The sequence below is a fragment of the Prunus avium genome, chromosome 8 (genome assembly GCF_965620075.1).
Source record: "Prunus avium chromosome 8, drPruAviu1.hap1.1, whole genome shotgun sequence".
In the NCBI taxonomy this organism is placed as follows: domain Eukaryota; kingdom Viridiplantae; phylum Streptophyta; class Magnoliopsida; order Rosales; family Rosaceae; genus Prunus; species Prunus avium.
The window spans coordinates 23,122,460-23,138,893 of NC_142291.1; the positions used below are offsets into that span (position 1 = coordinate 23,122,460).

At 36.9% G+C, this 16,434-nt stretch overlaps 2 protein-coding genes across 2 annotated transcripts; one reads left to right on the forward strand and one right to left on the reverse strand.

Moving 5' to 3' along the window:
* Window positions 1-443: 443 nt before the first annotated feature.
* LOC110760905 (protein EXORDIUM-like 2) lies at window positions 444-1,666 on the forward strand. Its single transcript, XM_021963258.2, has one exon. It carries the CDS (start codon window positions 535-537, stop codon window positions 1,414-1,416), a length of 882 nt encoding a protein of 293 aa, XP_021818950.1. The 5' UTR covers window positions 444-534; the 3' UTR covers window positions 1,417-1,666.
* Window positions 1,667-2,690: 1,024 nt separating this feature from the next.
* Window positions 2,691-7,030, reverse strand: LOC110760908 (phospho-2-dehydro-3-deoxyheptonate aldolase 2, chloroplastic). Its single transcript, XM_021963262.2, has 5 exons — window positions 6,440-7,030; window positions 5,658-5,935; window positions 4,475-4,751; window positions 3,971-4,216; window positions 2,691-3,231 (listed from the first exon to the last, which is right to left on the reverse strand). Exons 1-5 carry the CDS (start codon window positions 6,917-6,919, stop codon window positions 2,965-2,967), a joined length of 1,548 nt encoding a protein of 515 aa, XP_021818954.2. The 5' UTR covers window positions 6,920-7,030; the 3' UTR covers window positions 2,691-2,964.
* Between the last annotated feature and the right edge of the window lie 9,404 nt (window positions 7,031-16,434).

Genomic DNA, 16,434 nt, shown 5'->3' on the forward strand with positions numbered 1-16,434 from the left:
AAGTTCTGTAGTTTTGCAAATATAATAAATTAACAAAAATATAATTTAAAAAGATTTCTATGGAAATAGCGCTATTTTGACAACCTTATCGATAATACTTTAACACGCGTGAAATATTTCCACATAACGTAACATTATCGGCTGAAGATAGCAATGACATTAATATCTAGGTGCATGCGGGGTAACGAGTCTCTCAATACGCTAAAGTCAGCATCAAGTGCCTGGAACAAACAAGCCCCCTTCCTTCTGTAGACCACCCACGTCAACCCCGCCTCCTATACGATCAGAAATTTTACAGCCTGGCAAAAGCCTCCGGTCTCGAGAGCTCTTTTCCCCCCACTTAAAATCTCCCACGTGTCGTCAGTCTTCGACGTACCTGTCCTCTCTACAGCTGTCCCCCTTATCGTCCTCAAAACCCGAGTATAAAAGCACACACAAACCCAATTCAGCTTCACTCACTGACTCACCTCCCCCACCCCACACGGCCTAAAAATATCTCTCGGGCTTAAAACCCTGAAATTCTCCACCTTCGAGATGGCTTCTATTTACCACTATGCCACTTCTTTTATAATCCTCCTCTCTCTCATCGGCCCGAACTTGGGCGCTCTGGTAGAGCAGCAGCCTCTGGTGCTCAAGTACCACAACGGCGCGCTTCTCAAGGGCAACATAACCGTCAATCTCATCTGGTACGGCCGCTTCACCCCGATCCAACGGTCCATCGTTGTCGACTTCGTCCAATCCCTCAGCTCCCGGTGGGCCCCGCCCGGCTCCGCGGCGTCTTGGTGGAAAACGACGGAGAAGTACAAAAGCGGGGCCTCGAACCTCGTGGTCGGGAGGCAAGTCCTCCACGAGGCCTACACTCTGGGAAAGTCCCTCGGCAACCGACACCTGGTGGCCCTCGCGGGCAAAGTCAACTCGCTGAAAGCAATAAACGTGGTTCTGACCGCGAGTGATGTGGCGGTCGCCGGGTTCTGCAGCCGGTGCGGTACCCACGGGTCGACCCAGGATAAGAAGACGGCGTACATCTGGGTCGGGAACTCGGAGGCCCAGTGCCCCGGCCAATGCGCCTGGCCGTTTCACCAGCCCATCTACGGCCCACAAACGCCGCCTTTAATTGCGCCTAACGGCGACGTTGGGATTGACGGCGTCATCATAAACCTCGCCACGCTATTGGCGGGAACCGTGACCAATCCGTTCAACAACGGCTACTTCCAGGGTCCGGCGAGCGCGCCGCTTGAGGCGGTCTCGGCGTGCACGGGCGTTTTTGGATCTGGGGCTTACCCGGGTTATCCGGGTCGGGTCCTGGTGGATAAAGCGACTGGGGCGAGCTACAACGCGGCTGGGGCCAACGGGCGTAAGTTCTTGGTGCCCGCCATGTGGGACCCGCAGACCTCTGCATGCAAGCCGCTTGTGTGAGTGATGTGGCAAAGCAATCTGGGCCGCACGTGATCGTGTAGATACTAATATAATAATATAATATTAAGGTTGATATATATTATGGTGATGTGATGGTGTACGATGGGGTGGATAAGGGTTTTTGTACACACTTGAAGGTTGTCGTCTTGCGTGACGTGTAAATTTTATTTTCTCTGTCTTAAAAAAAAAATAGAGGGAAAATGTTTGTGAAAGCAAAAGGAGAAATGAAAGGTGGCATTGGCATTATGAAGTTTGGGTTTGCTTTTGGGCAATAATTTATAGGATAAAGGAAAGCTTAATGATTTTATGCTAGGCCCTGGGAGACCATTATGACAAGTATGCGAGAATAAACTTACCTATATCCGCAACCCATTTTCCCCCGTTTATATCTATATCTCTCATCACGGGATTTTTTCTACAAACCAGACAAGCGATGTGAGAGATCGATATAGGACAAGAGGAAATGCATGATAAATTTTATTTTATTGCGTACATGATATATATAATTAATTAAAGACGTCGAAATGTAATTCTTGTGTCTATAACACTCATTGCGTCAATTGGTATATAACACTCAATTAGACCCGTATTAAAAAATGTGATTTTTTAAATATAAAATTCTAGCTCTTATACTTTTTGTGTTTTGTAATATGCAAAACTAGTGGTTCCAAATGGAATGGAAGGTTAACTTTAATTAATTAATTAATTATTTATTTAGTAAGAAAAAAGTCACAAGTTGGGAGAGAGTTTGTTTTCTTCTTCCGCCAAAAGTGTGCATATTTTTCGAATTTAAAGCGTATTGAATGGACCATGGAGTTGGTACATTTACGGTTTACCCAAAAACAAAAGAAAATTAAGAACACTACAAACAAACCCCAATAAGTAGGCGGTAGGCCCTTTGGCCTTTTTTCTTTTCCCCTTTTTTCCCTATACATCTCTCCAATAATCCAATTCTTGCTCCAACCACGTCGTTTCCCCATTAGAACAAGACGATGCACCAATACCTTGGAGGAATTAAATGGGGATATGCTTGCTCAATGCCATATGCTCAAGTTTAATTAAATGGAAGGAATATGTTCCAACATTTTAAAGTGGGACTAGACCGAGCTATTTGAATTAAAACGGACAAGAGTCTTACCGTTATTTGATGCTGGAACCGATTCTCAATAAAGTGAACAACTGTCTAAAGTATTGTGTCTTACAAGTCCTACCTAGAGGAATGAGATTCATGAAGCAGGCCGAGATACAAAAGAACATTCGAACCACAAACTATATCATGCTGAAGAGCTTAAGTCAAAATTAGCTTATTCATACACAGAGAAATACATCATTATATGTCTGCTGCAATAATTTTTAAACCATCATCACAAACACAAGTATCATCTTTGTAACTTGGCAAATCCATCGATATCATATTTGTTCGATTTCCTGATGCAGTTGAAAGACTTTGCTTTATATATCTCATACTATCACACCTACTACTCTATACATAATACATACAGCTCACCACGATTTTCTGAATTCAGATTCAAGCATAGGTGGAATCTCCTATATAACAGCAGAGGCCGGAAAGTGCCTTGATCCAAGCCTTCTCTTACGTAGCCGCTCAGCAATGATAAAGGCAAGTTCAAGAGATTGTGAAGCGTTGAGCCTTGGGTCACAATGAGTGTGGTAGCGCGAACTCAGATCATTATAAGTTATAGTTCGTGAACCTCCAACACACTCTGTCACGTTTTGCCCTGTCATCTCTAAATGAACACCTCCTGGGTAGCTTCCTTCTTGATCATGGACATCAAAGAACGCTCTCAGCTCAGCCTGACAGTATAAAACAACAAGATCATTGCTGCTATTAGTACAGTTGGAGGTATTAGTAAAACTTCAACTAAAAAGAATAAAAATTGAACGTTTTGGACTTTGAAAGGCTTAATGATGCAAGCTTCTATGACTAGTAATCTTTCCAACCTACTCAATGTAGTCATCAATCAGGACAATTATGAAGGATCAATGTTTCAAGCATTTTTCTGACCATCTAGAGATCAATACATTACTTTATCTGAAATTGCAATCATATGTACAGTGTGAAGAAAGAAATCAAGCCCATTTGTTGGATTTTCACATTTCAAAGATATGTTCAAAGAAAAAAGTAATATGTATTATATGATAAATCATACAGAACTTAAATAATTCCATGGACTAAGATAGCTCATTTCAAGGGTGTCCATGTCCAACCTACTAGACATGGGTCATCATGTTTTATTGGTAATTGACTATTGACCAATTGTGTCATGACAATGAAACGCATAATTGGAATGGATTTTTGAAAAAGGACAACCCTTAAAAACTCAGTCATAGAGAGAGCCATAGACTTCAAGAGATGCAGTTAATTTCCTTCTTTATTGTTATTTTATTTTATGAAAAGGTATCTTAACTTGAATAGATATTGGCAGGCTTACTTGAACAGAAGAGACAATTTAATTTATATATATATATATATATAAAGATGAACCCAGCAAACAAGTGGCAAGAATGAAAGTGTGAATTTATAACATCATACCCTAATTGCATCAAAGGAACGAGTTTTGAGTCCACAAGGAGCTTTGATTGTGTTTCCATGCATAGGGTCACTAACCCATGTGACAATTTGACCTGCTCCGCGGACAGCCCTGATCAGATGAGGAAGCTTCACTCTCATGTTCTCAGCTCCCATTCTCACAATTACTGTTACTCTTCCTGGTTTGTTCTTGGGGTTGAGGATCTCTATGAGCCTAACAAGCTCATTTGGATCCATTTTATCACTCACCTGCATTACAATATTGTTCATACACTGCCTACATTTTTCTGGAAAGAAAAAGAAAAAGAAAAAAAAGAAAAGAAACCACCAGCATATCTCTCTACCAGGTTCACAATTACAAACTAAGATATTCAACAAAGACTTAAAATACATGACACATAATAGTGTTACGCTTGTTCATGCCACCAATGCAAAGGAATTTAGTATGAGAAGAAAAAAGAAAACGAGTGTTTTTGAACATAAATGAAAGCAAAATGTGCCGGATACCTTGATGCCAAGGGGATTAGAAACTCCTCTCAAAAACTCAACATGTGCACCGTCCAGTTGGCGAGTTCGTTCCCCAACCCACAGCATGTGAGCAGAACAGTCAAAGTAAAGCCCAGAAGTAGAATCCTCCCTAGTAAGTGCTTGTTCATAAGGCAGAAGCAAGCATTCATGAGATGTCCAAAACTCTGTTGTAGTCATGATTGGGTGGTCAACTGTGAGTCCAGTAGCAGCCATAAATCCAAGGACTTCATCTACCCGGTTAGCCAGTTCACGGTACCTATTGAGCCAGACCAATTATATGGTTACGCCTGAATTTTTCCCAAGTACTAAAAACCTTGTTGAACTCTAGAGCTACTTCAAATCAACCCACTTAGAAATAAACTGCATACACCCAATTTAAGATCGACAGAGTCCGTATAACATTATAAATTCTATTTTAAAACAAAAAACACAATAAACTTAAGTGCGAAGTTTCAAAACAAACTAATAGCATTTCTATACATGATCACCTAAAAGATGTGTCACCTTATGCGTATGAAGTTATGCTAGAAATAGAAAAAGGACTCAACCATCCTAAATGGGGTCATTGAATCAATAATGCCCAAATCATTAACTAGTGTTCTGGGCCTTCTGGCACATATTATTTAACCTAAACTTTACCATCACTTAATATTCACCATATTGGCAACACCTGAAAAGAGGGTTCTAGTTAAGATATCAAAGTTCATGCCGTGTGAAGCACAATTTAAGATCGACAGAGTCCGTATAACATTATAAATTCTATTTTAAAACAAAAAACACAATAAACTTAAGTGCGAAGTTTCAAAACAAACTAATAACATTTCTATACATGATCACCTAAAAGATGTGTCACCTTATGTGTATGAAGTTATGCTAGAAATAGAAAAAGGACTCAACCATCCTAAATGGGGTCATCAAGTCAATCATGCCCAAATCATTAACTGGTTTCTGGGCCTTCTGGCACAAATTATTTAACCTAAACTTTACCATCACTCAATATTCACCATATTGGCACCACTTGAAAAGAGGGTTCTACTTAAGATATCAAAGTTGATGCTGTGTGCAGCACAATTTGAAACCATAATATTCCATTAGAAAAAAAAAACGAATTTCCAGAGCAAGTTATAAATTTGAAACTAACTCGCAGGAGTAAGAACCATACCTATCTCCCTGTTCGCTATGCTCTGTAAAATCCAGATTCCATTGGGTGACTCTCTGCATGGCGGCATACCCTCCAGTGGAAAATGCCCTCAAGAGGTTCAAAGTTGCCACAGATTGGCAATAAGCACTAACCATCCTGTGGGGGTCTGGACGTCTTTCCTTTTCATTAAACGCATCACCGTTGACATTGTCACCTCTGTAACTAGGCAGCTTCACGCCATTTTTCTCCTCAAATGGATCTGATCTTGGCTTTGCGAACTGACCCGCCATTCTCCCTACCTAAATTATATACCCATAGTTTATGTCATCTATCAGCACCATTAACAATTATTATAATGTCCAGCAGTTAAAATTCAATGGCTAATTATTATAGATATGAATTTTTTTTGCCATGAACCATTTCTACGACTACAGTTCAATTATAGGAAAACATATCTCTCACAAATTAGCATTCAACCACCAATGAAGTCATATTATTTTAAACTGATATTTCAATATCATTTGTAATTCCACCAAGTATCAATTTATTTCTCCAGGACTAATTCCATCACTCACATATTATTGAAGAATTATTCACAAACTATCACCAACCCAGAAAATAAAAAAAACCTACACCTACACCACACGCATGATCCTGTTTCATACATAGTAGATTGATTCAACATTTACCAATCTAATATAATCTTATGCAAATTTCCACCCCAACCAACACCAAAAAAGAAAAAGGCTCAATATTTAAACACCAAAAAGGAACAAGAACGAGGAGACGAAAGCAATCATAACCTTAATAACAGGCATTTGGCCACCAAACATAAGCACAACGCCCATCTGAAGAAGCACACGGAAGGTGTCCCTTATATTGTTAGCATTAAATTCCTTGAAGCTCTCAGCGCAATCACCACCCTGAAGAAGGAAGGCCTGGCCCATGGCAGCCTGACCCAATTTCTCTTCCAAGCTCCTGGCCTCCCCAGCAAACACAATGGGCGGAAAGGTCTCGAGGGTGCCGAGGACCGAGACCAGCTCCTCCTGATCTGGGTACTCTGGGAGCTGCAGGGCCTTCTTGGCCTTCCAGCTGCCGAGGGTCCATTTGGGTTGGGTTGGAAAGGTGGGTTGTGGTGCACCGGAGGGCTTTGATGGATCGGCGGCATGGACGGCTGAGATGGGTTTGTGGGTTGGTAGCTGAGGGAGTGAAGGATGGTGTTTTATGGGTTCGGGGTGGAGGAGGGATTTGAACGAGAGAGCAGAGTAAGCTGTAAATGCCATTTTCTTCGTCTTGTGAGACAATTTGGATGTTGGAAATTGGTATTTGACTTGGCAGAGACGATATACGTTTTTTTTAATTTTGGGAATTTGTACGAATATTTAAGAGATATGTGAATTGACCGCCATGTGGTATGTTTTACAATTTTGTCAAGTAGCTCTGTAAATTGATCACATCCCCATTGTATAAAAGTTCTTCTTCGCACTTGAGCTTGACGCATACCCCTCCCTGTCTCTTTCATTCAGCCTTCCGCTCTCCCGCTCTCCCGCTCTCCCGCTCTCCCGTATAGTGAAAAAAGTGAAAAAAGTAAAAAAATATAGGGTGAATTTGAATATAATACCTGAAAGTTCACTTTTTTGCGTCAATTTCTTACCTAAACATTCATTTTAGGGAGCTTGAGTTTCAAGCCCACTATTGGGCCAGAAACAGTACAAAACCCACCCATTTAGAAATTTTAAAAAACCTATAAAAGAACGACTCGGATCAAGTGAGAACGCTTATGTGAGAACATTATATAAGAATAAATCGCAGCCATTGAAATGCATCTGAACGGTTGAAGAGAAAAAGCGAGCTTACGGTGCATTAGGGTAGGCTGCAGTTTCCCCTTAGCAGAGGTGTCAGGTCGCGCCTGGTTCGAAAAAATCGCGCCTTTCTTATTCCTGACAGTGGCGCCTTTCCAGTCATAACACCCAAATACCTACCAGACATCAAGTTCTCTATTCCTCATCTCTTCTCACAGAAACTCCTTGGTGTACTGTTTCTTGTTGACTTGCTCTTCTGTTGTGGCAGAACCTCCGTGATCGAGTAATTCTCATCTGAACGTCTGAATCAATACATTTCTGTCGAATTCCCTCCCTCTCTTTGATATTAAAGTTTGCATGTTATACTGCATTCACTTAATTGAAATTGCTTTAGGACTTTAGGGAGGATTTGAGGGCTTTGATTTTCTGGGTAAGAGTAGTCTGTCTCTGTACGGAGTGTTTGCAAAAATATAAATTGGCCTGAGTAATTTGTGTTGTGTGTTGTACTTCGTATTTTTGTTTGCATTCTGGTTGTTTGTTGTGTTTTCGTAAAATTCGAGGAATCTTCATCTGTTCCTCATTGTAATCCTGCTTTGGGCATGTAGTGGTGTGAGTGTTGGGAATAATTTTAGGGATTTAATGTGGCTTGGCAAATAAATAATAATAAGTACCAGTTGATCTACGTATAAGAGAAAATTGAATCTTAACTCTGAATATGAGATGATTTGGGATGCATAAGGAGCAATGCATCTTGTAGTAGGTGTTATAAAAAATATATACAAAATATAGTTTTTCTTTTCCGTAAAGCCAAACACAAAACATTATATTATAAATAATGTTATAATAAATAAATAAGAAAGCTTTTAAGGTATAATGAAATTGAAGAAAACAAAATAATAGGTAAGTAAAAGGAAAATAAATAATAAGTAAGAAGGTGAGTTTGGTACGGTGAAGCACGTCAAAGACGCTGTCCTAAAGCCTTTGTAGCCTCCCTACGTGCAGGTACTGACGGTCTACAAGACTCCAAGATACGACCCCTTGTACACAAACTCAAGATCCGCTATGAGCACGTTCATAGACGGATATGGGTATCCAAGTCACAGAACCATTGCCAAAATAATAATATAAAGTAGAGAATATATATAAAAGTAGAAAAGGAGAGAATCAGTTTATGGTGGTGATTGTGGTATGTAATATTCTGATGGTGTAATGTGTGTGTTTCAAATGTGAAGGAGGAGTGGCCTTTTATAGGCATCCAAAAACAAGTAACCTTCACCAACCATAAAAGTTCACCAACCAAAAATTAAGGCATTCACCAACCAGAAATAAAACATGAATATTAAATATTTATAACCCCCACAATAAATAAAATAAAACAAAAAAATAATTAAGTAAATAAAATAGTTAAATTTTTAAAATCTTTTAAAATTCCAACAATCCCCCACAAGATTTTCAAAATTTTACTGTGACAAAAAACAGTGAAAAATATATAATATATATGGCAATATAATACTATGTAATAGGTGTAGGTGCCTTCCGGGCTTGAACCTTCACTTAGTGATGATAGTCTCCATTTGAGGAACCTGAGTGTACACAGTATTGAACTCGGCACCTTTGACCAAACTTCAACATATCCCACACATAGTATTAGTTGAGACTTGGATGCGGGGTAGCGCTATTTATGGCCATGCGCTAATCTTGATTCTCATGAGAGTTACTAGAGAATAGCCCAATTCTCATAGTCGCGGCCTCACGACGTCTCTCACTTAGGTGAGTTCTCCAAGAGTACATGTGACCTGCACCCTGCGGGAGTTTGCCCGCCTCGAAACTCATTCAGGGATAAATCCCTTCCCGACGTCACATAAAATAGCACTTTTGCCTTAGGGATGAGCAGAAGAATATCTCAAGGATATCTCCATAGTTTTATGAGTGCTATATGAGTCACGCAATATGGATTGTTTCTACCACATTGAACTTCCTTCATGGGATCTCCAATCACAGAAGTTGGGTTACCTCCCTAGGTGACTCCCTTATGGGCTTAAGCACATCCCCCTCGACATTTTGCATTAATAGCCTCCTCCACGAGGCATGCATATCAAGACTAGCCTTCACAAGGCATATATAATGTAGGTCATATCTTTATTCTTCGTTTTAGCGCGCTCTAAACCTGCATGTTATTGGAAATATTTCCTACACAATCTTGCACACAAATGATTAGTGGATTTCACCTCAGTATAATCGGAAATTAGATACGGATTGGTATACATTTAAGTATAACAAAAAACATCATACATTAAATCTTATGATCAAGAGTACCTCTCAAGTCCATGAAACTTTGAGTACACCTGCTACCACTTATGAACAACAATATAACAATTAACTCTTTAAATAAATTTAACTATAAACATTGAGTATTTCAGGATACTCTTACTCCCTTTTGTGCACTCAAAGTGGCTGAAATCATGATCGCATATCCAGGTTGAAATTGTATCTTCTTGATTCTCAATAGGAACCTATAAGACAATAAGAAGTCTCTACCAAAATTTTATACCAAAATCATCATTAGTTGCACACATTTTCATATCAAAATTTAAGACAAAATTAGTCTCATAATAAAATTTCGGAGTATAAGAAAATTTCACTCACACCAAGTTCTCCAAAAATGCTCATTTTATAATTACTTAAAGATAATATCAAGGTTATGAAATTAAGGCAGCCCCCACATTTTAAAATATGTTAACGTAGAACCCATCCCTTCTATGTTTCCAACTTTGGCCACAAAATAAAAATAAAAATAATAAATTACAAAGCAAATTGATTGCAAGACAACAACCCCCACAATTTAAGGAAAATTTCAACATATGTGAACATTGTACCAAATCCTTATTTAATTTTAAATTCATAAGATATGCCATAATACCTTAGAGGATTTACGGGTTGAAAACCTTACACCAAAACTCAAAATTAAATGCCGCTTACAGTGATATAATTTATCATTTATGTCAGTTTTCTCCAGAAGGTTTCACAAAGTACACTTCCTGGCAATTAACTCAATGTGGCAGCTGTTAAGACTTCACAATCAAAAGAACATTAGTTCACTCAATATATTTTATCAAGATTAACTCAAGTAACTAATATGAAGGATTGCACAATTGAAATATATAGGCATTGGCAACTTTAAAATGAATCCAAGATGTTTAAACTAAATGTAATTAATTGCATAAATGTTCAGAACATTAAAGGCAATAATCACCTAACAATATCAACAACTTAACTGCCAAAAATAAGGCTCCTAGATTTTATATTCAAACAATTAATACCAAAACTGACGCAATTGAATACAAAAGAATTAATATAACAATTAAGAAAGAAAAGAATTTAGGAAAAATTTAATTATGCGTGCACGCCTTTTCAATTCGACAAAATAAAGAAGGCATGCTAATTCATACTCACTGAAATATTGTATAATTATACGTTTACAAAAGTAATGGAGAAGCACCATTAAAATCCATTAATTCCTTCACCAGAAACAATTAGATTTTGTTGAATGAAGAATTTCCTTGGAATATTACACGGTTGGGAGAAAAAAAAACTTTGATTGCTTCAGTAAAAAAAAAATTGTAATCAACTTTCAACAAATCAAAATAATCACCACATTAAGAAATTCCCATATTTGAAAGAGCAATTGAAATGAAGCCACTAAAATAATGATTTAAAGCAATACCAAAGTACAAAACAATTATATAAATGAAATGGCCGTTGCAAAGCTTCTAATTAAAGTTAATGACAACAATGGATCTCAAAAGCTAACGTCCAGAATAAATTGTTCCACATTTAAGATTTCAATATAGCACATTATATGGGAGTAATGAAAATTTTGAAAACATATGCATATGCACAAAATAGAATAGTCAAAATTAATTTCTCCATAAATGTAAAAATTCTAATTCTCAATAAATTGAAGTTGGTTTCAAAACAAGTAATCATAGAAAACTCACCAAATTAAGGTTTGACAAAATTGGGCATTCACACCAATATAAAGAAATTCCATAGAGAAAAGAAAAGGTATAAGTGTATGCAATCAAGAAGAAGTATTCTCATGGATTGGCATTTCTAGATTAAGTAAAACAATAAACAAACACAATACACACTCTGATTTGTAAAGAACAAAAGGACCATGTAGATAAGATCATGAAATAGATTTCCATTTCAGGTTATTTATTTATTTATTTAAAATTTGACAAGACTAAACAAGTGCCAAATGATAAGTTTCTGTATTGTCTTATTCACAAAATTCAAACTAAGTTAATTTCTTCGAATCACATAAATTTATAGCAATGCTCACACTTGCATAAGATAAAGTATTAATTGGTAGAACTTATTTTGTGGTACATGATATTGGACCCCTGATACCGATTCCATCATAACTCCAAATTGAAAATAACGCAAATCTCTATTCCCATAAATAAGATAAACCTTTAACACAATCGTGCAATATATATGTACATTTATATAAAATACTCGAAAGACACCACACATAACGTAATTTGATCCATTTTCCAAAAACTAAAGATAATTGATATCCAAAATCAGCAATAATATGATTAATATACCAACGCTATTGAAATAAGGTCATTAATTAGACATATTAATAAAATAAGTTGCAGAACTTTACAAAATATCAATTAGTCAATCCAAATGAATGGTCAGTGTAATGTAAATTATTAATTAAAGAAAATATATTAATAGGCTCTTAAATTTTATCAAAGCAAACTCTCAATTTCAAAATACAAGTGTTCTTTGAGTAACTTACAACTGCAAATCACAAATTAAATATATAACTAAAATTTATACAGAGGAATAATGTCTGAATAAAAATTTAGAGGAATAATAGCATAATCATAAGAGTCACAATTTCAATGCATTAATTCAAAGTATATAGCATAATATGATATAAATCGGCCAAATGCGTTTTAATTTTTAATTTTGAAAAAGGCCGAAACCCAAACAACAAAATGAACTGTGCAAAGTTTCAAGTATACAAAATGAACTGTGCAATATATATATATATATAGCATGACAAAGATGCAACAAAACAAATAATTTTTCCTCAAAATTATACAAACCAATAATTATGTTTAACCAACAAACTAATAAAAATATATTTTGATAGAACTTTGAAACTTATGGATAAACAGGTCTTTGAGCAAAAGGTTGAGAACATATTTGGTTGTTCAAACAATAAATTCAAATCATCACACTAATATTTTCAAACCAGCACGCCTTTTACCAAACACACTTAATAAATATTTTGTAAAATTAAACTATGCAGAGCTTACATATATATTATAAATATAGATATTGAATTGCAACAATTGTAAACTACAAATAACCTATAGCAGTACGGAAAGAAAATGATTTTAACATACAAAGGCTTTAGATTGTTATAAAAAAAAATATACAAAATATAGTTTTTCTTTTCCGTAAAGCCAAACACAAAACATTATATTATAAATAATGTTATAATAAATAAATAAGAAAGCTTTTAAGGTATAATGAAATTGAAGAAAACAAAATAATAGGTAAGTAAAAGGAAAATAAATAATAAGTAAGAAGGTGAGTTTGGTACGGTGAAGCACGTCAAAGACGCTGTCCTAAAGCCTTTGTAGCCTCCCTACGTGCAGGTACTGACGGTCTACAAGACTCCAAGATACGACCCCTTGTACACAAACTCAAGATCCGCTATGAGCACGTTCATAGACGGATATGGGTATCCAAGTCACAGAACCATTGCCAAAATAATAATATAAAGTAGAGAATATATATAAAAGTAGAAAAGGAGAGAATCAGTTTATGGTGGTGATTGTGGTATGTAATATTCTGATGGTGTAATGTGTGTGTTTCAAATGTGAAGGAGGAGTGGCCTTTTATAGGCATCCAAAAACAAGTAACCTTCACCAACCATAAAAGTTCACCAACCAAAAATTAAGGCATTCACCAACCAGAAATAAAACATGAATATTAAATATTTATAACCCCCACAATAAATAAAATAAAACAAAAAAATAATTAAGTAAATAAAACAGTTAAATTTTTAAAATCTTTTAAAATTCCAACAGTAGGTATCAATTATGTATTTGAATTTGTTGAAATTAGTGTTTGTAGGTGAAATTATGTATCTTAATGTGTTGAAAATAGTGTATCAGTTTTGTAACTTGATATGTTGAAGATTCTGTTAGTAGGTATCAATTATGTAATGTGTTGAAAATAGTGTTTGTAGGTTTAAAAATGTGTAGATAATATTGGAGTATGTATCACTTCTGTATGTTAATGTGGTCATAATATTGTCAGCATGTATCAGTTCTGTTTCTTAAGCAAAATGTGTCTTTCGCAGGTATAAAATGGATTGTGGGTTTGAGCTTTGTTTCCCGGAGTCAGAGGTCTATTCTGCGCGGGTGAATAATCTGTGCGTGGCGCAAACAGTACTTTGTAATTTTGGGGCGCATTTCAGTGAGTCGCTTATGGAAAGATTTAGAGAGAGCTGTTTTGGGCACTTGTTGGGACTCCATAAAATTGCATTTAGTGGTCAAATTTTGCATGGTCTGGCACTCTGGCGAGTCGGAGGACTTGGTGTGAAGGACATGATGGGCCTTAGTTATGCAATAGGGTCCAACGTTGCTCAATTCAGTGTAAAATATTTTTGTTTGATAAGTGGTCTAAAATGTGGAACCGAGCCTGACATAACGTCTGCCGGGGAAGATCATAAGCGATTTATGAAAGCGCATTTTACCAACATGAGTCACATTACTGGCCAGGACTTAGAAAATGCATTCCTAAAGTCCGAAAGAGGAAGCGAGGACTCGTTCAAATTGGGACTGCTGTATTTTGTGGAGTCTATGATAATGGGTAGACCCCAAAATGTAAAGATAAATGAGGACTACTTACATTTGGTTCATAAAATGGATGAATTCAACAAATATCCGTGGGGATCTATATCGTTTGAGTGTCTGTAAGATTCTCTGTTGTTTGTTCCTGAGAAGAAAGAGAGAGATGAAGACAAGGATGGGCAGGGGAAAGGGGAGAAAAAGCGAAAAAAGGCGGTGCAGAGTTCAGTGAGAAAAGGGAAGAAAAACGTGGAGGATGAGAAGCCTAAAAGAATTAACAGACCTGCATGGAATATAAAGGGATTGAGCTATGCTTTCTAGGTATGATTTAGTTCAAAATTAGTGTTTGTAAAATTTAAGTTCGTGACTAAGTACTGACTTTGATAATCTATTTGTTGTAGATTTGGGCGTATGAATTAATTGCTGAATTGGGAATTCCCCCCCTTAGAGATTGTAGGCGGATCGAGGAAACTGCATTAATCCCTCGAATTTGCCGGTGGGAATCCACAGAGAAAGTGCCCGAGTTTAGAAAGCTGAACGCTTATATATTTCAAAGCAAACATGTGTGTAGTTAATAATTGATTTCAATAGTATGTTGGTTTCATGAGGAAATGTGTTTACTATTGTATATGACCTGTTAACTGTATATGTTTGACAGCCTGTTATTGATCGGTTCATAATTGTATATCATTTTGTACCATTCTAGCTTATGATTTGGTTATGTTTTTTAGTTAAACTTGTGCTTTTAATCATTTTTGTGTTTATCTTTCAGTTCATTGAGCTTTAGGTAACAATGATGGCTTTGGATAGGAAATGATGCAATCCATGCATGTTAAGGCCTGATTTGGGTGAATGGAAGAAGAGCTTAAAGACAAACTAATTTTGGCTACAAACCCTTGCCAGCCCAGTTTCGTAGGTCAACTTCTTGGCCTTGGATCAGCATGCTCTGGGGCTCGGATGAGGTGAAGATCTTCATGAAAGTTGTTCCAATGGGTGTGTGCTATAACATACCCAAATTTCAGCCCAATTGAACATATCTGGAGTCCTTAGCCCATCCAACACTGAACCCTGCTCAGGAGGATTTGCAGCTGCCAGCTTTTAGCCATGTGCCTCCTTTTAGCCATAACTGACTTTGTACCCAACATAATGAGTGAAGTAGGGAGGCATTCCAGCTATGAAAGTCTAAAGGAGCAAGTTGGTACATGCTGGAGCTATTAAAGAGAAGCATGTGCATGAATGTGAAGCAAAAAGAATGAAATGAAATGAAATTAAGTCAATTCCAGTCTCTGTTCGGCAGCCAATTTGCAAGGCCCAAAACGCATACTTCTACTACTCCGATGGGAATACTTTCTTCATAGAAGTTGTTCCAATGGGTGTCTAGTATAACATATCCAAATGTGAGCCCCATTGGATACGTTTTGAAACCTCTGGCCTTCTTACACCAAGTCTGGTTCAGAAGAATCATTTCTTTTCAGCAATCAAAAGAAAACCACATGGGTTGGAAGCAAAAGGCAGCCACAATTGAACACCTTTGAAAACCCATGTGAAGAAAGCTTCAAGAGCAGCAAAAGAAGTATGGGATGGAATTGATTCCAACCACACTAACATAGACAAGATGAAGTGAGAGTTATGAGTTGTATTAAAAGAGGAATGGTGGTGTTGGAATTCATCATGATGTTCCTCCCTCTTAGCCCTATAAATAGAGAAGTCTTCAAGCTTCAAAACACACCCCAAGGGGGGGAGCTCTCAAACACTTCTCTAGAGCTCCCTTCCCTTCTCTCCCTCAAATTCTCTTAGTTTCCTTTCAAGTTGTCAATTGTTGTAACAAAATGATTTTACTAAATTTTCCTCCAAGTTTTCAAGTTCTACTTTAATTTTATTTGTAATGTACATTCTTTCTTAAGTATTCAAGTTTAATTAGTTTCCAAGTTTCAATTATGATTTTTGTTCTTATTCATTATGCTTATAAGTTAATATGCTAGTTTGAATGATTGATCACCATTTAGGCTTGCATGTTAGCTATCTTGGTTTGAATTAAGAGTAGACACCATGCTTTAATTCGAATTGAACTATGGATAGGAAGAGTATGTATGAACATTCGACAATAGGGAT